At 34.0% G+C, this 22,452-nt stretch overlaps 2 protein-coding genes across 7 annotated transcripts in view; one reads left to right on the top strand and one right to left on the bottom strand.

Moving 5' to 3' along the window:
• Positions 1 to 4,315, top strand: part of LOC112457316 (acetylcholine receptor subunit alpha-like) — a 174,265-nt gene extending 169,950 nt beyond the window's left edge. For all 4 annotated transcript variants that reach the window (XM_025020284.1, XM_025020282.1, XM_025020283.1 and 1 more), the window contains 2 exons: positions 33 to 282; positions 507 to 4,315. In XM_025020284.1, coding sequence (XP_024876052.1) covers positions 33 to 282; positions 507 to 698 — 442 coding nt within the window. In that variant the 3' untranslated portion in view covers positions 699 to 4,315. The remainder of the gene's footprint in view (positions 1 to 32; positions 283 to 506) is intronic.
• A 2,378-nt stretch (positions 4,316 to 6,693) lies between these two features.
• LOC112457373 (thyrotropin-releasing hormone-degrading ectoenzyme-like) lies at positions 6,694 to 21,207 on the bottom strand. Of its 3 annotated transcripts, none has more exons than XM_025020380.1 (17): positions 20,846 to 21,207; positions 17,051 to 17,259; positions 16,401 to 16,734; positions 15,321 to 15,729; positions 14,775 to 14,933; positions 14,024 to 14,335; positions 13,355 to 13,535; positions 12,687 to 12,840; positions 12,034 to 12,115; positions 11,395 to 11,569; positions 11,082 to 11,271; positions 10,248 to 10,525; positions 9,577 to 9,755; positions 8,885 to 9,052; positions 8,370 to 8,510; positions 8,217 to 8,298; positions 6,694 to 7,988 (listed from the first exon to the last, which is right to left on the bottom strand). In XM_025020380.1, the coding sequence occupies exons 1-17, from the start codon at positions 20,892 to 20,894 to the stop codon at positions 7,824 to 7,826; spliced, it is 3,267 nt and encodes a 1,088-aa protein (XP_024876148.1). In that variant the 5' UTR covers positions 20,895 to 21,207; the 3' UTR covers positions 6,694 to 7,823. The 3 variants fall into 3 exon arrangements, with proteins under 3 accessions (XP_024876148.1, XP_024876151.1, XP_024876150.1); XM_025020383.1 differs by having other exon boundaries at positions 17,051 to 17,238; positions 20,846 to 21,206; XM_025020382.1 differs by having other exon boundaries at positions 17,051 to 17,241; positions 20,846 to 21,204.
• Between the last annotated feature and the right edge of the window lie 1,245 nt (positions 21,208 to 22,452).

Here is a 22,452-nt window from a genome sequence, read left to right as displayed (position 1 = left end):
TCTAACAGTGTTATGCTCTCCGATTGCTTCAGCCTTACAGACGGTGCGAGGTTCGGAGGCAGCTGCTTGATTCATGGCCCCCCTTTACCACCGTTACCGTTACACACCGAGTGTGAGGATCTCTCGGTCTCCGGGGACGCGGGCATAGAGGAAGTCAAGAGTCCCGCGTTACGAAGCCCACCCGTCTTCTCGCACTCCCGTTGTCCACCGGAAGTGCACAGGTCCTGCATCTGCGTGCGCTTCATCGCGGAACACACCAAAATGCTCGAAGACTCGACTAAGGTATATCCATTGAAATTAGTAAAGAGACATCTTTGAATAAAAATTTTACTTGAACAATTATTGCTTTTTTTCTATTAATATATATATAACATATACATACAGTCGTACACATATATTTATATATTGTACATAGAATACCTAGATTGGGTGTGAATATGTCTTAATTCGCCACTATCAACAGAAAATATTTCGATAAATCAAAGAAATCGTTTCTCTGCGCGCAGGTAAAGGAGGACTGGAAGTACGTGGCGATGGTGCTCGACCGCCTGTTCCTCTGGATCTTCACTCTGGCAGTTCTGGTGGGTACCGCGGGCATCATCCTGCAAGCGCCCACCCTTTACGACGATCGGGTGCCTATCGACAAGAAGTTCAGCGAATTCGCGACCACGACGGTGGTGAAGTGTCCGCCCCAGTAGTCCATGCCCGAGCCCTGCACCGTAGAGAAAGACTAAGGGCCAGACGTCCCGGGCCTAGTCTTTAGGAGTGTCCGCAAGTTCCACCTCCTTATCCTCAATGACGAAATTACGGCAAAAGGGCTCCGATTTTTGCGAAGAGAGTGATCGAAAGTATACGATCGACGGTTTTAAAGACGACGAGTGGGATGCTAAGCTCCTTTGAAAGAAGAAAACCGAAGGAGCGAAATAAACATCGTCTGTTTGGAGAGACAGTGTCGATCGAAGGGTGAGAAAGAAGACGATGTATACGTTAGAAAATCCTGAAACGAGAAAACTCGGGGCGAGAAAACTCGTTGCTCGAACAAATTACACTCGGTGTCTCCCAAAAGGGCGCGTCGCTCGCGTAATAGACGTGAGATTCGCAGGAAGATCTACGTACACCTACCATAGTCTGCTCAAATAAATCGTAATACGAAGCTGCCACTATTTAATCGGGTAATACATCAGGCTAACGGACATTATGGTGTAAACACTGTATAGTATAATTTTAGTCGCCTCGGGAACGGGGACTGAACGTCGACGATCGAGCTTCCGATCTCCGCCCGTCGTTCGTCGAAACGTGTACGAACGGGCGCTGAGTTATCGTTCGAATAGGGCGCGGAATAGTAAAAGCTCGACGTGAACTAGGGCTAACGCGAAAAATTAATTAATGTCATATTTCAGTCTACGTTGTAGATTTATAATCTAGAACGAGACAGCCGATACAAAGATAGCTTTGACTGTTGATGACATCGCGATGCGGTTGCATTGCTGCAGCATCTTGCGCGCACGTTTTACAATGAAGAACGCCTTAATGTGAGCAAAGGTTTTTTTCTTTCTCAACGTTTTTTACATTAAACGCATTGTATATCAATAATTCCGTAGCTTGTTGCAGCGTGCGCAATTTACTGAAGCTTGGGGCTTGCGAGCTTCTGCATTACAATAAAATGCGAATGAGAGGCTGCAGTACCATCGCAATACGATGGCAGCAATCTGTACGCGAATAATACTTCGCCTCGAACGACGAAAGTTGCGTTTTGTGAGCGTTTTGCCCTTTGCAACGCGAGCCGGGAGTCGCTCGCATTATGCGAATTAATTAGGTAATCAGCGCGTAGCTAGCTCGTCGTACACAGACCTTAGGGCGTAATCTTACTCGACGTGTATAACCAGTTGATAATTTTAGAAACTTAACCATTTATACGAGTATATAATATGTATAATATATATTTAAGAGCGACGGACGAGCCGATAGCGCGTCGGTAACGCAAAGTCCTATTCAATTAAATACTATCTCAAAAATAATCAACTAATTTTCCTTTTTGATAATCTTTCCTACTATCAATTACTATACTTCCATAGTTAAACTTTCTGCGAGCTTCGTATCTGTCACTTAATTCTCTCGCTTTCTTCTTGATCTCTTTCCCTTTTCCCTTTTCCGATAAGCGATGTAAATAACTTTATTTATACGTCAAGTTATATTATCGTTTCCTCTTCTCTTTGCTGTTCTTTACGCGAAGAAGAGAACGTATATCTAAGCGTTCGCCGACGCATCTCGCGTTACCTCGTCCAAATAAAAATATATTGTATTTTGTAATGAAAAGTGAAACGCGTGAGAGTATGATAAAGAATAACCGATAGTACGGTAAGAACAAGTAAAGCATACGAATTCTAAAGCTGATAGTTGTAGGGAATTGAACAACCATTGACGCCGTTGTTCAATACCGTAGTTTGTGGTCGTTGTCACTGTGAGTCGTCATTTTGTTATATTTTGTCCTTTTTTTCGTTTTCTTTTATAGACACAGTTAACGCGTCATGTATGATACTTGTCATTTGTGGTCAGACGATTCGTCTGTCGCAAATCGCCCGTGCGGACTGTTACTCGCGAGAAACGTAAATCAACGTCGGAGAATCTTGAATCCTCTTCTTACCTAAATTATCGATTTGTCGCGTATTCAGGAAATTCAGAGATGGAACTTTTTCTGTGATAATTCAATACGATTTTATATGTAATTCACGCTCCAGAATTGATGAAAATACTGAGTAACGTGTTATTCGTTTACATAGAACAATATTGAATCTTTCATTAACTCGAGAACGGGTGTCTGGGTTTTTTTTCCATAAATGGTCACCTAAGGTAATTTTTACATTCCAATTAAAAGTCATTATTATTATAATTACATAATGCATATTTTTGATTGTTTTATAATTTATTAGTATTCAAGGACAATATGTACATATAGATTTACTCAACACTTTCTGAAAAAAGTAAGGAAAAATGAACAAAAAAATATTTAAAGAACAAAAGAAGCACATTAAAATTACCATGAGTTTTATTTTTTACTGGGGTGTAAAAATCACCCCAGGCGCCCGTTCCCGGGTTAATTTAAGCTCAAGAAGCTTAATCGACCAATTATTCCCTTGAAACAAATACCCGGTTTTATCCGGTACCAACATTTACATGCATGTAAAAAAAGCACAAAAGAATTGACTTTCCCTTTCGATGAAACAAGAGGATTCACCGATTTTGCCGATAGCCTTTTAAGTCGACGATCGATACTTGCGTCGATGTACCCGATTCTTCGACGTCTTTTAGGACTCTTATTATTGTTAGTCATAACTAACAAGTAATAATTTTCGCGCATTTTAGATATAATATTGTAGTACGATGAACTGTAAATATAAATATATATAATATATATATATTTATTACTATTACGGCGAGGGGAGAAAATAAAGATTCCCCATTACTACTGCCATTAAAACGCAACGCCGATACTTTAAGAGCGTTTTTGCACCATCATTCGAATGGCCATCGATCGTTTAAGGAAAGAACAATTTCCGGCATACGATCGCTTCTTTCATTCGTCAATCAATCGAGGGACGGATCAGCGAGAAGGTGGAATTTTACGCAAAATAATTTCTACTCGAGACTCGAGCAAATATGTTTCTTCCTGACTGACCACGCAGCGATCGGCACCGATCGCGATCTATGCCGAATATTGTGAACGTGATCGCTACTCGATTGAAAATCGTCCAGTGAACGCCGAAGCGTTAGACTCGAAGGAAATAAAGAGGCGTGCATTTAGTATCGTAGTACACTCAAGGAATTATTCTCCTAGCGAGAGAGAAAAAGCGAAAGAAATCTACTCCGCACTAGATCGTTAGGAAAACAACGCACACATTTTCTATGATAGAGCTATATATTTACTTGTTATAAAATGACACCGCGATTGGTAATATTCGCGTCGACGACGATTTTATAGCGAAAATGGCATTTAAACCCTAATTAATGCGGTGAAACAAATATGTCAGTGTTCTAATTTTAACATTATAGCTTCCGATGAACTGAAAAAAATAAGGAAGTCAGTTTTAGCCTATAGCTCCTTGTTTCATCGAAATTTAATTATCACGTATTTATTGCGACAGCGATAAAACAGTAACGCCATTTGAATTTAAATTGATTAAATTATGACACTTAACTATAAATTTATTTAACTATAGTAATTAAAGATTGAGATAATAGTAAAGACAATTCCATTTTTCAGAATACAGAGTATTACAAAATTAAAATTTTTTTATTTAAGTAAATTTTGATTAAATACACGTTTTGATATTTATATTTATTATACTGTGGTTTACATTTTTTAAATATAAATCATATGGTCATATTTTTCAAATTTTTTGAAAATGCTTTTAGTATGATATTCTTTTCATATTGAACATTTTATTCAGTTTTTAACATTTTTAATAGTCATTCTTTTTAATAATTGATATGCAGCGTCTCTCATTAGAACCTATTAAAAAAACTTGAACTTTGTTATAAATCTTCTTAAAAACTAACTCCGGCGAAGAAATCGAAAAAATTCATATGCTAATATGATTTGTAAAAGAGCATACATTTTAAATTTTATGAAATTTTTAACATTTCTGATTCTCTTGAGAATCTTAATAGAAATGAATATACGCTGTTGAAATACTTGCGAGTTAAACAATCTAAATATACATTTAATAGATGTAATATTTATATTTAATAGATCGAAAAAATATTTTAATTTTGTACATTAAATGTGTATTATATAATTTTTTCTAATTTACCAACTTTTAGTACTAATTTTTTAATTTTTTTGTTGTCATCGTCAACAATAAAATGATTAATGAAAAGCAATGGAGTTGTAGACAACGTCCTGCAAACATACATCGCCAACTACGAAAATCACGTCGATGTGATCGAAATATTTGATCGGTAGGATGATCTTAGATTACGAATCGAGAGCGAATAAGAGACAAATAGAGCGAATGAAGTATGCGCATTTAAATAATAAACTATTTAACAGGATAATAAATTATTTAACAGAATTAAGATGTAAATACCGTGTAAATAACAAGATGTAGCGAGTAAGTAAAAGTTATAAACGATTGAGCCCTTTTTTACGATTTTCAGATAAAATCGGTATCTTCCCGAAAAATTGTATGGGGCTTTTTAATACATTGTACTTATTGTAACACATTACTACATGCGTCATTTCACAATTTTTTAAAACAATTTTAATCCTTTAGCCAGTGATAATACTGATAATAATATATTCGATCTTTGTCTGATTAAATATCAGAAATTTTTTTCAGCGGGAAATAATAATTGATAAAGTTTGAGAAATAATTCACAATAGGTTATCCATCCGTTAATTGTTCTACTAAATTACGTAATTTTTATTTATAATTTAAATGGTGATTACCTTCCAAACTATTTTTATTATTTATTAAATTTTAGTAAATAATATTAACTCACAATCTTCACATTGTTATATTATAAAAAAATAATCTTTACAAATAGAAGAATTATAAATATTATTTTAAACAATAAAAAGTTATTCATATATTTGCATATAAAACCCATTGGATTTTATCAAAAGCAGCAACTAAAATGCCAATAACGTAAAGACATAAATCAATGAAAAAATTATGAAAGAAAGGCACAAGAGACAAATATATCTTTTTATTTGTCATAATCTTTCAAATCTGAAATACTATACAATTGATGCAATATTAATCTTTTGTCATGATATAATAACTATATTCGTGATACGTTTTTCCTTTCTCCAATATTTTTTTAATATTAAATTTGCAAGAGATGTATTGCATTAAAAAATGTTCGCGCAATTCTTTTTATTTATCCCGTTTTCAATAGAATTCGATTGACGCTCGATACAGGATTACTGAAAATTCGAACGCCATTAATTAGCGTTTGGTCACGATGAAAAGAGCGTGGAATTATCTCAACGCTGGCGTACAAAGTACTGAACAGTGTCGCATTAAATGCACTGAGCGAAACTCGCCATATTCGGGCGGAAAGAAAAAAAAAGAGCGCTCGACGCAGAAAGGCATGACCAAATATAACGAACGAGGACGTATCTTTTTTGACATATACGAAACGCGTTTGTCACGAGTGCGAAATTAAAAACCGGAGAAAATTCGCATTTGTTTGTTTGTAATCGCGCACAAAATGTTAATAATTGTATTTCATCGTGCCGATGTGTATATATGCGATCGTTTTAGAATGTCGACAATGCGCTCACACGCAATACCGATAATAATGCGTCTGATAAAATCGAGTGAATTGTATGAAGACAATAAACGATCGATTCCTTTTCCAAACGATTGATAATTGAAGGGGTTGTTTACGAAATAAGACGTAATCTCTTGAAATGGAGCTTTTAGAAGTAAAAGGAAAACATTTATCTGTGTTAATATCAAGTGAATTATCTTTTCGGTCCGATAGATCTTCTTTGTAAGACTATAAAAATAAATCGATTAAAAACGTATACGTCTTTAATGAATTCTAATTGTCAGCGTAGTAAAATCATGATAAAAATATTCACGTGCAATGTAATCCATATGCTTCGTTAGAAGATATGTTTCGTTTCGAAAATAACCCTTGCAACATATGAGAGATCGGAAAATAAAGACATTTTTAGAACAATTCTCGTATATCGAGAAACTTTATTTGCAAACAGAATGCGCATTTAGCGCCAAATGCGCTGGGCTTCAACACGAGATTCCCGTATGCAAACATAAAATAAAAACTGCAGCCACAGTTAAACGTTAAATGCGACTGTCTACAGACTTATCCAGACAAATTTGCATAGCTGCATAAGCATATGTATAAAAAAAATTATTCAATCGCATTTCACGCGCGTTCTTATGATAGAAATGCATTTGAATAATTTTCTTTATGCATATAGTTATGCGGCTACACAAGTTTGTCTGGATAAATTCTTAATGTCATTTTTTTGTAGCTCATCTAAGTATGAGGATACGTTAATCGATATAAACGTGTATAGGAAAAGTCGCATTTAGCGCTAAATGCATTGTAAAAAGTGGATTGGACGTCGTCGAATTATATATAAAATCGGCGCTGCGCAGTTCTGCGATTTTAACTCGTCTCGAGCGATTTCGACATACGCGAAGAGGTGAGACTTCGCGGTGTGTTCAGGACTTCGATTTTAATATACCGCGGGTGATTTTAATCTCCAACGGGCCGAGGCCCCGACCGACGATAAATCATCGCTTCCAACCCTCGAACTGCGTATATTTGATAGCTTTTGCGAATACCGTACTAAACCGCATTTAACGAGTTAGGCTAAAAGCGAGGAGAGTATAAGGAACGGTACGCGGATAGATTATTATGTAACGATATAACATATAGTGTGTTATAAAACGAGCGTACCGTATAGCAATAGAGCGCCGTTAACGTGAGCGTGAACGGGGAGAGTTTTACGGTAAACATTGGAATAATAATTATCACCGTTAGATACGATTATTATGTATATCGTTTGTTAAATATGTACCTACTAACTAATTATATACTAACGACCGTCGTTCTAAGGCTACACGATATAAGGACGAGATTCTTGTTGCTTGGTTTTGTAATCATGCTTGACAAAAGCATACGGAGAAATAAAACTTGTTGTCGTAGAAAAAAGCGTTCCCCGCAGTTCTTTTCGCGTGCGCGAGTGCCAACCGCCGCATACGAGAGCGAATCGATAAATTATCAGGGCGCGCGCGGGGGATGTTTCCTTCATCCCTATTGCACCCGACGGATCTCACAATTCATATCGCTGTCTCCGTGGAATTGTTCGCCGTTAACCACTCCTGCACTTCCGGTAAGGATTCCTTCAACCACTTTATCGCGAATTTAGCGTGCGCTTCGACCATCGCCATGGTATACCCCACGACCTTTATGCTTTCGAGATTATCCTCGCTGAAAGTCTGAAACTAAAGGATCAAATAGACATTAAAATTGTACAATTGCAATTTGTAAAATATTTGAAAAGATTATGTCTTTTGTGAGCTACTACTCAATAACGCAGAAAGAAACGTGGAAATTTTTCCCAACATAAAAATGAAGATTATAGTGAATCCATTTATGATTAATTATTCTATTGTCTTATTATTTTAGTATAAATTATTATTTCTGCGAGTGTAATATTAAATCATACTTACGTCTTCAAAGTCTTCCTCGCTGATCAAGCCGTTTGTCATCGCCAATGCGAAAGCTTTAACGATCGGGCGACATTTGGAGAATCTAAACAGACATGAGAGAACATCGTAATCTGCTTTCAAGTTTGACGAAGAGATAAGAAGTTTGCAAAGTACCTTGTGACGATAACCTGCCAATTATTTTGCACAAACTTGCTGGCGATTTCCGCAGCGACCGGATTTTGCGGAAAACTTCTTAAGATCCTTTGCGTCTCGTCCTCGTCGTACATTTTCCCCTCGAGAAGCTCGCTAAGTACCCTAACATACATTAACATGAATTATATCCCCGCAAACATGCTGTCAAGTTTTTATATTTTTGCAGGATATTTTTGAAAATTTTAATACTTTAGCAGATTTTTCTTGAATCAATGTGTAAAGAATCTGTCACTTTTTATTTAAAATTTTACTGAACATGTTTTTCACACTATTTAATTTTAATTAACTTTAATTTAATATCTTGCTCTAACTAGAAATTAAATTCAATCTAAAAAAAATTTACTTAGAAATAGATAATCTATTATTTATTAACTATCCAATTTCTAAAAATTCTATCTCCAAATAAAAATTAGAACGATAATAAAAAAATGTATAATCTTAATTTTTAACTTATTATACTAACAATTTCTACTTACGATTGCAGAATCCATGGCGTTTGAAAGCATGCAAATGCTGATAGAATGCGATTTTTTTCATCTCGATCTGCGGTGGAGTTTGCTCTTTCGACGAAGTAATTCCACTCATTCCGCGTGCCGTATCGTGCGATCGTACAGTACAGCACTTCGCGTGCGTACGCCGGCACACTAAGCAACCAAAATTATCAAAGTTTTACCTCCAAAATGGACCGTGAAATCAAAATTTTCTTTTAAAAATGAAAATTAATTCGAAAATGTCATCATACAAATATTACTTTTTTCTATTTTCTTTATGTTATGCGCATAATGTTGCGCGTTATAGTTAGTATATATAAATAGGATTAGTATTGTTTTTTTATGCGTTTCGGTGTAATTGTCATAAAAAAAAATTACAGCAATTTTTATTTCGAATTTTGAAACAATTTAGTGATTTATTGTTAGATAGTACAAATTTTCTATCGACGATAATATTAATAAAAATACAGCTCCCAATCTTAAAAAGACAGGCAAAAATATATAGCACATTAGTCAAGATTCTATTTTATTTAAATAACAAAATTTTGGAATAAAAAAAGTAACGACTTGTATAAAGACTGTATAAATAAGCCACATATCATTATTGTTTAAAAGTTGTATGAACGTAAATAGGAGCGAATTTCGAATTACAAATTAGGCATTTTTATCAAACTTACACTTCGTCCGCATCGGAATGGTCCTTCAATTTTGCAAAATGACTCCTGGCCCATTCGAGGCATTCCGCATTCTCGAACGCGCAAGCTATCGTAAGAGCGGTCAAAGTTAGTCGTGATCCCTCATCGACTTTCCATCCCACGTCCGAGTACAATTTCGAAGTAAATTGTAATGTAAATTCCTGCAAACGATCCATTCATCAAGTCATTTCATCGTATCACTATTCAACAATAATGCAAATTAAATAATAATGCGATAAAAATAACAAATTAATTTAAATACTCTTTTTTTTCAAATAAATTTTAACCTCTGGATTTCTTAAGTTTTTGAGATTCTTTATTGCTTTAATAATAAAGATACCAATAAAGTATTAAATATAAATTTCTTTTCAATAGTTTTGCAATGTGATTCTTCTCTATTCATCATATCATATTAAATATTTGTTATGTTCACAAGGCATTTAATTAAATTATTTTTGACTAACATTGTATCTTTAGCTTGCAGCTAGAAATTTTTTTCACAAAATATTCATCGACTTATTAATTATATTTTACAAACCAATAACTTCTTAAATGTCAATTAAGTATAAATAATTTAACAAATTTATACCAAAAATCTTTAACTTGATATGTTCTTTTGATGTTCTTTTCTGTTCATAAGCATATTGCGTTACCTGAAAGGCGCTAAAACCAGATGTTTCGTAAAGGAGACCGTTCAACTTCAACAGATGACGCATCAGAGCACCCCAGGGAGCGTAATGCCGTTCCTTCATTTGCATATATTTAATAAAGTCGAAAGCGGTCGCGTATTTCGTCATACCGACCGCGGCGAGTCCGAGCACATCGTCGATGAGCGACGCCCTGGTTTCTGCCGGAAGAGCCTCGTGATTTTCCTCGAGAGCCTGCGTCAGGAGCTTCCAATTTTCCTCATCATAGTGCACACGGTAATAACCTTGAAGGCAATTAATAACGATAGGGCCAGATACTTGCATCCCGTTTCGCAATTTCATTAAATTGGAGGATATTAAATTTAATGTATCATACTCTCGAAGAAGAAGTTATTTTCTGCATGAGTAAAATTTGAAAGAATTACTTGTTAAGAAATTAAAATTACGTTATAATATAAAAATAATTAAAAAAGAAAAAGAAAAGCGTCAGAAATTAATTAAAATACAAAGTAAAACAAATGTTTCTCATTTTATTAGACGATGTAAATTGCTTGCCTATAAATATCTGAAAATATCCAGATAAATTTTACTTATCGCCCATTTTTAACAATTTAAAATAATAAAATTTGTAATTATCTCTCTCTTTCTTCAACTCTTATTATAATGCTCTATTTTCTCATTAGATAATCATCGAAAGAAATTATAATTAACACATTAACAATTTCAATTAATAATTTCATATGAAAAAAATATTTTGCTAATTCTGATGAAAACGTCTTAATTGTTCGTAGCCAAATTTTTTTGAGGGATGCATTTTTTGAGAGAAATTATGTAGCTAACCTGTTTTATTCACATTGAACACAATCCAAGAATCTTGAGCGCTAACGTTATGCACCACCATCTCCGCTTCGGAATGCAACCACAGCTTTGTCGGAGATGACCAATCATTGCTCGTTTTGTTAATATAGTCAAGCGGTACGTACCACGTCGGTTGAGTGTCAGATAATGTTTGCTCATACGTAAATCTTAGCTGTGCAACATATAATATAGTTGATGATAATAAATATTTTACATCGAGAAACATATTGATGCAAATTATGATCTCCCGTAAGAGATTAAGTACGCAATTTAATTCGTAGAATTTAAATCTCACCTGTCGAATGACAGCGGTGCCTTCCTCATATTTTCTCTTGACGCTAACAATCGGATACCCTCGATGCGAAATCCAAGAGTTCATTGCTTCGGCCAACGTGATTTCGATGGGTAATCCGATAGTTTCTTCCGCCATCGCTTCCCAGAAATCGTCAACGTTCGCGGTCGAATAGTTCCTAAAAAAAAGACATTAATTTATTAAATATTAAATATTTCAGTATTTTTCTGTAGCGAAACATGGAGCACTATATTAATGCATCCCTTTGTATGTATCACGCGACAAGATTGTATACAATTTTATCTGTATGACATTGCGACGTTCAATGCCATACGAAATATGTATATCGATGATAGGTGCACTTATGTAACGAGTCCGATAAAGAAGCATGAGAAATAATGGTCGGCAGCTCGTGACATTCAACGACTGGCATTACCATAAAGTCAGCGGGATAACTCGCTGTAAAACGCGTCGATTATCGTTTCGATGACTGAATCAACGCTGTACCGCGCATATGTGGCGAACGGCCGAGAGCGAGTGATATAAACGTCGATGTCGGGATTACACGATTAATGAACGTACGACGCGACGGCCCGGCGCGGCGGTCGAAGGAATAAAACGACGATAATGTGATATACCCACCACCTCGCTATGAATTTCCGGTAGCCGTTCCTAAAGGCGGTATCGTTTATCACGCCATGCAACATGCGAATCAAGCATGCACCTACAAGAAGCAATCGGAATGCAGAGTCACATTATGCATCAGCGTTACGAGAGCGTATAATATTCGATACTGCCTTTCGAGTAAAGCTGAGATTATCCGACATTTATTTCACGTGTTTGCATGTTCAGAGAGATATACTGATTCCAATACTTGTTGAATATTGGAAAAGTCGCGTAGAACAGTGAAAAAAATATGCTGAAAAGCAATATAAACTTTTTCACTAGCTACAAAATTATTTAAAATAAATAATGCAAATTTTAGATAGTTATAAATATTAACATACAGATATTTGTATTCTTGTAATAATATTCAAATAATATGCAAATTTTAAATAGTTATAAATATTAACATACAGATATTTGTGTTCTTATAATAATATTCAAATGTTTCATATTTATTTAATAGCATTTTTGTGTAGAATACGCAAATATTAAAATGTTCGAATAGTCACAGCTCCACTATCGATGTAGCTAATATTGAAAGTAAAATACTAATGCCAATAGTATTCAAAAGCAAGATAATGATACTTGAAAGTATCACAAGCATTGCTCGAGGAAGAAATGATCTGTACCTTTCTTATGTCGAGCATTGTCGTCCGAAAAATCCAAATGAGCAGGATTTATATTCGATTGCAGCGGCTTTGAAACGCTGTAGCTATCCTCTTCCATGGCATCCCATTGCACATTAGCAAGGAAGGCATGATTAGAGTCCAATGACGAATCTATCTGAAAATAAAATCTTATAAAAACTTTGCTTTCCTCGGAAGAAAATACTGTACTTATCTAGACACTGTGAAATGTGAATCAATTATTTCAAAAAGGTAACATAAGCATAAACTGTAAACCAAATTAAAAGAAAATACTAAAAAATCAATTTTTAATATTAATATAAAATAAAGAATTTAAAAACAATTATAAAATTTAAATTAAATTTTTTTCTCCGTATAAAGAATTTTATTTTTTCCATTTGTATATAAAAAATTTTGTAAATTTGCACCGTGTAAGTAAAACTCCTTTTATTTATTTACTCGTAATTACCTTTTTAAAATAATTAATATATGCTTTAATATATTAACTGTAAAAGTACATAATTTTAATATAATTATGTTTAATATAATTTAACATAAAGTATACGTTTAATATAATTTAACGTATGTTGCAGCACAAAATACTGTTTGTCGGACGTCGGTATGCACTTTTAGAGTTAATGGATGTCGTAAATATTATTCCAATTATGTGCCTTCTCGATCATCGCGTGTCGCAAGTGGAGAGTGGAGCCTTCAAGTAGCCAAACGTCCGTCCAGTTCTTCATGTTCACGACACCGCCCAGCCATTGTTCTCCTATCAGGCTTATCAGAGCGCTTAACGCGTCCGTCTTCGTGACCATGGGAGATCGATCCGCGGCGTAGAAGAGCGATTGCCTTGAAAACAATTTAGCTTGATATAACGCAATGTCGAACGTACAACCATTGTAGAGTATAATGGATTAGCCTGACAATACATTTGCATCCAGTCGCAATTTTTAAATATAAATAGCAAGCATGTATTTTAATAATTTTAGTATTTTAAATAATTAAGATTTCTTGCCTCAAAAGATCTTTCATACAATTGTTATATCGACTAAAAATTGCTCTTCAACCAAATCTTGCTTAAATTTTATTTTATTGTCAGACTTTATTACAATTTAAAAATGTTTTGTATTTGATATTTTATTAAAACTGCATTTTAAATTAGAAATTAAAATCTGAAATTAATTCATACAAAATCTTAAAATTAATGCATTTAAAAGTAAAATTTTATTATCTCTCGGAAGTTTATGAGAAAATTACAATCTTCTCTAGCAAAAAATAATTTTGCTAGTAACCTAATTATATTCTTGTAAATGCAATAACACCACGATCTCTCTTACTTCAATGATATCAATCCTGGGCTTCCGGCGTTATCGACGATTCGCGACGGTAATGCGACGATATCCAATTTCGGTAGCGGATAAGGCATCGAAAATATGTCGTACAAATGTGTAACAATTTGGTCGAGTTTGTCGAGGAGATAAATCCCCCGTGATCGCCTCTTCGGATCGCCCCAGAAAGTCACCCTCGTCGCGTTATCAAGTCCCGTTTTCGTCTCGCCCAACGACTCGACCTCGCCCATTACGAAAGCCAGATTGTAAGGCGAGAGCAACGGGGTATCGCTGAAGGTGTCGATCACTCGATCACCCGATCTTGAAAGATACAAGTCACACACTGATCACTTCTTCAACTCATAAAGATTGCGCACGTGGGAAAAAAAATATAAAAAAATAATGACACGTAAAATTAATTCACAAAAAAAATTGCACCAAATTAATATTTTAATGAAAAAAATATCTTACTTTAACTCACTTTAATCTTACTTTAATTTGAAATAAGAAAAAGTCAAACTGATCAAATTGATCAAAACCAATAAAGCCTGATAGCATTTAAAAATTGCCATATTAGGAATGATTAAAGTTACAGGCGATTTTCAATTTTTTGTTTTATGCAATGTTTTTCTGTTTTCACTTGAAAAAACACAGTTGAGAAAACAATAGTGAAACTGGACAGTCTCGCTATTTCAAACCGATATAGTTCTCTAAGCACGCAACGTTGACACAGCTATAATTAACAGTATGATATACGCACGTGTCTTTAGAGATATTGAGAGGCATGTTCGACAGGGCTCGCGCTTCGCGCGGACGTGCCACGGACACCGAGAAAACAGCCTTGAGATTTACGTCGTCGAAGATAGGCAAGAGATGCGAGGCTCCCACGGGTTTCAGCCGCGTCCCGATTAACGATCTACTAAAAATATATGTAGAATTGTTGAAAAACTTACTAAAGCATGGTTCTGTTAAACTAAACACGTTTAAAAATACAATACAACGATAATACTTGAAGAAATTTTTCTTAACATTAAGTGAGATTAATATTAAATATTCTAAAAATGAACAGTTTTAACGTAAAACGAAAAAGATTAAGTATATAAAAAAATACGTTTATTATTTTTATATTATTAAAAGAATATTAATAATAACTCTATAATATTAAACTTCTAGGCAATTTGTTTTGTAATTATCAAAAAATTTTATTAGTATTATGAGTAGTTATATCTTTTGTTTTAATTCTCTAATATAATTAGCAATTGGTTAATTAATTTTCCTTGTTACTGTAATCATAGAAAAAACTTACTTTCCTTCACCGGGCTCTCTGAAATTGACCGAATAAACCGCCTTTCCATCAAACACAATCTCGTAATCGATCTCCAGGCTGTACGTCCCCGGATTCATGGCGACGGCCGGATATATCACGTGTAATCCGTTATTAGCATCTTCCTCATATCGCTGGATCTCCACATCGGTTACGCTCCCGTTACCGGAAGTTACCGTGGTGGACGTCGTCGATCCAGGCGTCGTCGTCGCGTTCACAGATTCCGCGATTTTCTCATCGGCCACGGACGAGCTTTCGTTCGTCGAAGGAGAAGTTTCGTTAGCCGAAACGGTCACGTTTCCTAGAGGAACATCCGTAACAACGACGCGCGTTGTTTCATTATCCAATTGCGGAGATGACATCACAGTAGGAGCCAGAGTGGTAGCATTGTCTGCGTTGAACAAATCGTTGTCCGACATTAGACACAATTGATTACGTAATTTTTACTAGGAAACGAAAGTTTCATATAAATTCCAAAGTGGTCGTTTAATTACCAGTTTTTTATAAATTGAAGAATAAAACTAGATGTTTAATCAGCTGAATTACGTAACGTTTAAAACAGTAAAAATAAAATAATTTTTCTTTTTAATTTAGAATTTATCGCGAAGGTTACACAATTGACCACCTGCTACGCTACTGTACTAGATATTAACACAGCTGCAAGCTAGTCGTCGTCTTATCGCACATATTTCACTACCAGAAATCTGTTGCTTTGTTAAACCGTTGCTTTATAACAACGAATTACATTCGCGGTGCAGATTATTATCCAAATGAAACAAGCACGAGTCACACTCGTGACATAGATTACGATTCAAATCTAACAAACACTAGTCTCACTTACAACACCCAAGAGTGTAAATTTTTGCATATATTTAACATATGTTTAAAAAATAATTTAAAGTAACTAGTTGATCACATTATTTGGCTTATATATATAAGCCAAATTATTTCGTATCGATCGCGAGGTATTCTTTTTAATTACAATCCCAAAAAAGCAGAAAATAATTTTGATAAGAAATATCGACGAGTGGAAAATTTATACGACATTTTCGAAGGAAATACCAGTAGCGTTCACTTGGCCGCCTTTATCGTCATCTTCGGCACGTCTCCTACGCCTTCTTTTTGCTCGCGCGCCGTTCTCTTCTATGAGCAACAACTTATAACGCGTTGCCGTGATATTTCTTGCATTCAGAGACAATTTGTTTAATGGCGTTGTGTCGTCCACACGAAATTCGATGACAACTCGTCCTTTCAGCTTTGATGTCGCGTTGACGTCATTCGACAGCGTCAACTCGAGACTGTATCTCGAAGGGTGAACGAAAGGCGATATCGTGTCCGTAATGACATCGTCCCCTTCTTCCACCTCGTCCTCGATAAGAGCTAATGGATCGTACATCTAATTAACAGAAAGCGCAAAGTTTGAGAAAAATTATTATTATTATTAAAGTGATAGCTTATGTTCCATTATTTTGCATTTTAAAGCTATAAATGTAAAACAGCACTGATTTATTAATTAAAATTTTATGGCAATAAGATAATAATGTCTTTAAAATAATAATTTCTTTTACATGTGAAAATTTTTTATTTTATAATTTTAATTTTTTCCCTCAAAAGTGTTGCATTTAAAATTGCTATAACAAAATATCAATTGTGATCATGATACTAAATTATTAATAATGATAACACAATCTAAGTTACAATAAATTACTTACTCTTGTTTTGGGCATTGTGCCGATATTCCATCCGATCAGGCCGGCGACGATCACAACGATCACAATCAGGACAACGAAGGAGAGAATCTTTTTGTACGTTAAGAACCAGCCACCCTTTCGTTGGTGAACAATTTCCTCGCAGGGCGGAGGCAGCGCGGTGTTACCCTCATACGTCTGCATCATGCAGTCTGCTGAAAGTGTTAGAGCCGCTATAAAAAGGATGCGCACGTTTATTGTCGCACTCAACATTCGTGCCTATTGTTCCTATTTAATGGGCTGTAGCACTTTCAAAATGACCGTCAATCGTGGCGATCAGGTAACGGGCCACTTGACACGTTATAACTGTTACAAGTTATTAAATATTATTACTCTTCTCTAAATTGATAATTTGATTTTTCCTCTTGATTGGATAAATTAAAAAGCTTGAAAAAAATCATTTAAGCAGGAACGTCTACATTCTCCAGTTTCGTATGTTTAAGAAATAAAAATTAGAAAGTTTTTATATTATATAGTCTATACATCTTAAAAAAACTATCTCATAAATATTTAACGATTTAAATAGCTAATTAATTTAAATATCAAAGAAATTATAAGTTGATCATTTATTTAAAAAATATTATAATTACAAATTGATAGAGATAAGCTAAATGAATAATATAAACAATTTAAAGAGAATAAGAAGAAGAAGATAAAGATATTTATAAATGTAAAAGAAAATTTAAAATTGATCTTTGAAGACGAAAAATTTCCCTTTTTCTCAGATAATGTTTCTCTCAGCATACATATTTTATTTAATAGACATCTATTTTCTTAGAAATATAACAAGCCGGCATAATCGAGACCAGTAATTTCGAGTTTACGATCAATTGATTAAATCATAGAATCTTAAAGCAATTAAAAGCAATTAAAATAATTACGAAAATTATAAAGAAGACTTGTAAGCATCGCCGAGACAATTGACGACTCGAGGCGAGGCGCATATACCGATTGTCCCTACCAGTTTTAAAGGAAAAATTGTAATTATCCGTGAGCGCGCATCCATCGTATCGCGACGAATTTCGCGTTAGTAGTGCTACACTAGAATCGCGGAATAATATGCGGATGATGTCATCGAAATTGGTTCCCCGTGATCGCAGGAATCCGCGATAGGCCCGTGAACGCAACAAGCGGCAAGAGACGCGGTTTCAAGGTCCTGCACTCGTGCACCTCGGCCGACTACGTATCAACTCCCAGCATTCGCGTAATCACCGTCGCGCCGATAACGCTCGTATCGGTGCCGTTCGCACGGTATTAGCGGCGACGGTCAGCATTGATTTTGAGCGGGCGTAACTTCTAACGAGGAATATTCACAACAAAAACAAGCGTACTTTCCATAGTACACTGTTACTACTTCATCGCGTGTATAATAAGAATGCAGCTAAAATTTGTTTGCATTGCATTTCATCAAATACTATGAAGTTATAACGCATCAACAGTGAATGAAATAAATTCGCATCGTCACAGAAAACCGTAGCACGAGAAAAATAAGCATTATTTGCACCTATAAGTAAAATTTAAAATATTATATTTAAATTAATTGAAAAAGTTTGTTTTCAATAAAACGCATTATGCACTTTTGACTTTGCTATAAAAATTTTGAGAGAATGCCTTTAAAACGGGTAAAGCACACTAAAAGGATGTCATATCGCATCTTCTCTTGATGTTGAGATTAATATCTACGGATCTGTTAATCCTTCTTCTTTACTTATTTAAGTAATATTCTTATTATTTGTTTGTCCGGAAATTCTCTATTATTATGTCACATCGTAGCGTCAACGACGATGTTATATCACGTTTCTCGTTACACCATGTGAACGTGACTGTCACATAAACAAATGTCAATATCTTAATGCTGTGTTCGAGACAGAAGTCTGTACCAACAGAAGTTTAAAATAAACTCTCTGAATTTTCAACAGATGCAAATGATGCACGGGAAAAAATAAAATTGCTCAATTAAACGTCTCGGGCTGCCACAAACATAAGTTAATTCAATTGGATATTTATTGGACCAAATATTTAAATTATTAAAACACTGTTTTTGTTCGTTAATATTCATGTTGCATCAATAGATTTTATCTCAATTACACTGATGTGACTGATGCTATTGATATACAGGATCATTTTTTTCCGTGTGCCCAATAGATATACTCAAGTACTCAGATACCAAGTAAAATTTCTTTACTTGTACGTATAATTCTTAATATTATAAAGTAAGCTGAATTTGTAAAGTTTAACATTAAATAAAAAAAATCTAGTAGTTTTTACATATTCCTGTATATATCTTTATATCTTCCACATATAAAACTAAATCTTATGATATTCTAGTCTATACGAAAGTATCATGTTAAAATTTAATTTTTAATGTAATTTCTTTTTTTGCAACAATCACGAAATGTTGAAATGTTGGTAAAAACTTGCGCAATGGTATCAGCATTAGTAACGAAGATATTACAAATGAATATCGAAGGTAATCTCAAAGTTGGCAACACATGTAACACAGCGAACAGATAGCATCAGTAATAACATAATTAATGCGCGAGAGAATTATTTCGAAATACTCGAAATTGATGTGACACCGCTTCCACGTGCATGCACATGCATATTTTAAAAGATTATATATTTGTTCTGAGAGACAGTTTTATTGATTTTTCAATGATTTAACGCATGGAATATTTACAAGCTTGTCTGAATATAACTAATTGAGTTATTCAATAGATTTTTTACTGACAATGAATCATTTAACTGACTGAGTTATTTGACATTAACATATCGTTATATACTTGCAATATAAAATTGTAAATGTGAATCCGACTTCCAGATTGTTATTAATTTATGATTAAATAAATAAAGTAAAAAAATTCAAAAATTACTAAATAAATAAAATTAGTTCTTGTGAGTTTTGCATTACACGTAATAGAGGATCGAAAACCGACCCTCAAAATCTCGCATGATTATAACCGTCATAAAAAGTCAACGATCAACGAGCTACAATAGTTCGGCGCAATGATTTAATTTAGTTGATTAATTTACGGGCCCATTCATATCGATGCAAGCAATTTCATATTTGCACATTTAACGATAAAGCGAAATCTGAATAAGTTAATTTGAATGTTCTTCTTTAAGCGAATCGTAAAAAAAATTCTGAAATAAAGACGAATTTAGTAAAATAGAAATTGTTTCTCAAGTATCGAAGATATGACGGTGTATATTTAATTGACAAATGCAACTGATACTGCAGTAATAAAACAATTAGAATAACGGACGTTGATATTTATCAACGGAAGTGAATTAATAATTGTCAGCGTTAACTATCAAGACACCGTATATAACTTTCTGATAAGAGCATTTAACTTTAAATGAAAGATTTTTCACTTATGCAGTAAAAGTATATTTTCAAAGACATTTTTTTCCTTTATTAAAAATAATATCATTTAACGTAGTATAATTTTCCAAAGTTTAGTTAGTTTTCCACTTTACTTCTTTATTGTAGCTAACACATATCTCAGTTTATATAACTTCAAAATGTATAATGCAATATTGTTTTATTTTTATATCTGACATTAAACATTATTTTCATAAATTTTTTAATAAGGATTTAAAATTAGATATTATAATTTTCAAAATTTAACTTAAAAAAATACTATAAACATTTTTTAAAATAAAGATTTCTATTTTAATTGATGTAATTCCATCAACGCTAATTTATAGACATAAAAGCAACGATGGCAAAAGCAAAAACAGCTGTTATCCACTTACAATTTCGCTGTCCATAGGACTGCCAACTGCTAACGGATCCTCGCCGCATCGTTCCAATTTGAAGAAATATTGAATGAATAATACGAAGGTATTTTTAAGAAGAACGACAACGAAAATGCGCGAAAATACGAAAAGGCGGCTTTGGAGAACGAATGCGCATCCAACGCGGAAACGAAATCGCGAGCGTGGCGGCGCACAGGTAACGCAGGTACAACTGCAATTAGCCGTTCTACCTTGTGACGCCGTGTGTGGATGTTGGTCGAGAACACTCGCGGGTTTCCCCCACTCATTCTCTTCGTTCGTCAGCTCTCCGTGTCGTTCTCAACGTTCGTTTCGCTCCTTATCCTTATGCGCTGCTTCTGCCATAATTCGCGATTAGAGCCGCTATCGGAACTTTTCTGCGCGCCTTGCAGCCTTCTCCCCTTTGTCGTGACACGTGGAACTAAGTCCAGTATGATAACACAGCATCGCACAATATGATACAGGAGATAAAGTCGACCAGCTCAATAAGTTTTTTCCTTAATTTTCACAAAATGTGAATGATGATTAAAAAGAGAAGTTAAACAGAAGACCAAAAAGAATATTTAAATAACGTACAAGAAAATAATTTTATTATTTGTGATAAATATTTTTTGTTATAAAAACAACACTTATTGTTAGTTGTAACTAAAAACAACATTAAAATATTGCTAAATAATGCTATTTAAACAATTATGCTTTATTATCTTTCGTAACAGCAGTTTTTCCATAAAGCTTTTCTATATTTTCTTTATACAATTTTTAATACTTTGAGCATGTAATGTATATAGTATATTCTTCAGATATTTGTTATCTATTTTTTTCTAATTACTCTATATTAGACATTTAACAAAATTAAATTAAGTTATCGCATTTTCAATTTGCAGCAGTAATACTAATACAAGATGTTCATATAATTGAAGTTTGGAGCGTTCTTGAAGCAAAAATTAAAAACTTTTAGCGTTATATTTAAAAAATTATAAAAAAAATACATTTATATAAAATTTTATGTATATATATAAAATATATACATAAAATATACATAAAATTTTATGTATATATACATATATACATATATACATAAAATTTTAACAAATTATCAGTTTAAAATTAATAAATAAATAACAAACAATAAAAGAAGTCGCACAATAACATTTTTATAAAAACGGTGATTCCGTGATTCAGTGTTTTATAATAAAATATATATAAGAGTGAAACTAAATTTTCCATCTGCAAAAATTAAACAGTTTGTTTAACAGTCAAGATCTGGAAGTGCTCCGATTAGTTCAAAGAGCATGTTCCGGACCTCGACTGTCAACAAACTATTTTTTCTTGTTATCCTCTATCCGCTGCAGCTTGCTACTATAGACAACGCAAAAATTCATGAGCCTGTAATTAAAAGAGCACAACTTTGTATTCAACAAAAAGACCAACAGTTTCAATAGTTTTTAAAATAAATTTTAAAGTAAAAAATTAAAAGATTTATTATTACTGATATCTCCAAACAAAAACACAAACATCAGAAATAGCAGTCTTTTAGTCGAGATATAGTTAAGTGCACGTGTACTTCATAGATTTTCAAAGTCGTT

The sequence above is a fragment of the Temnothorax curvispinosus genome, unplaced genomic scaffold, assembly GCF_003070985.1.
Source record: "Temnothorax curvispinosus isolate PA1 unplaced genomic scaffold, ASM307098v1 QBEX01007734.1, whole genome shotgun sequence".
In the NCBI taxonomy this organism is placed as follows: domain Eukaryota; kingdom Metazoa; phylum Arthropoda; class Insecta; order Hymenoptera; family Formicidae; genus Temnothorax; species Temnothorax curvispinosus.
This window is presented reverse-complemented; position numbering and strand designations above follow the sequence as displayed.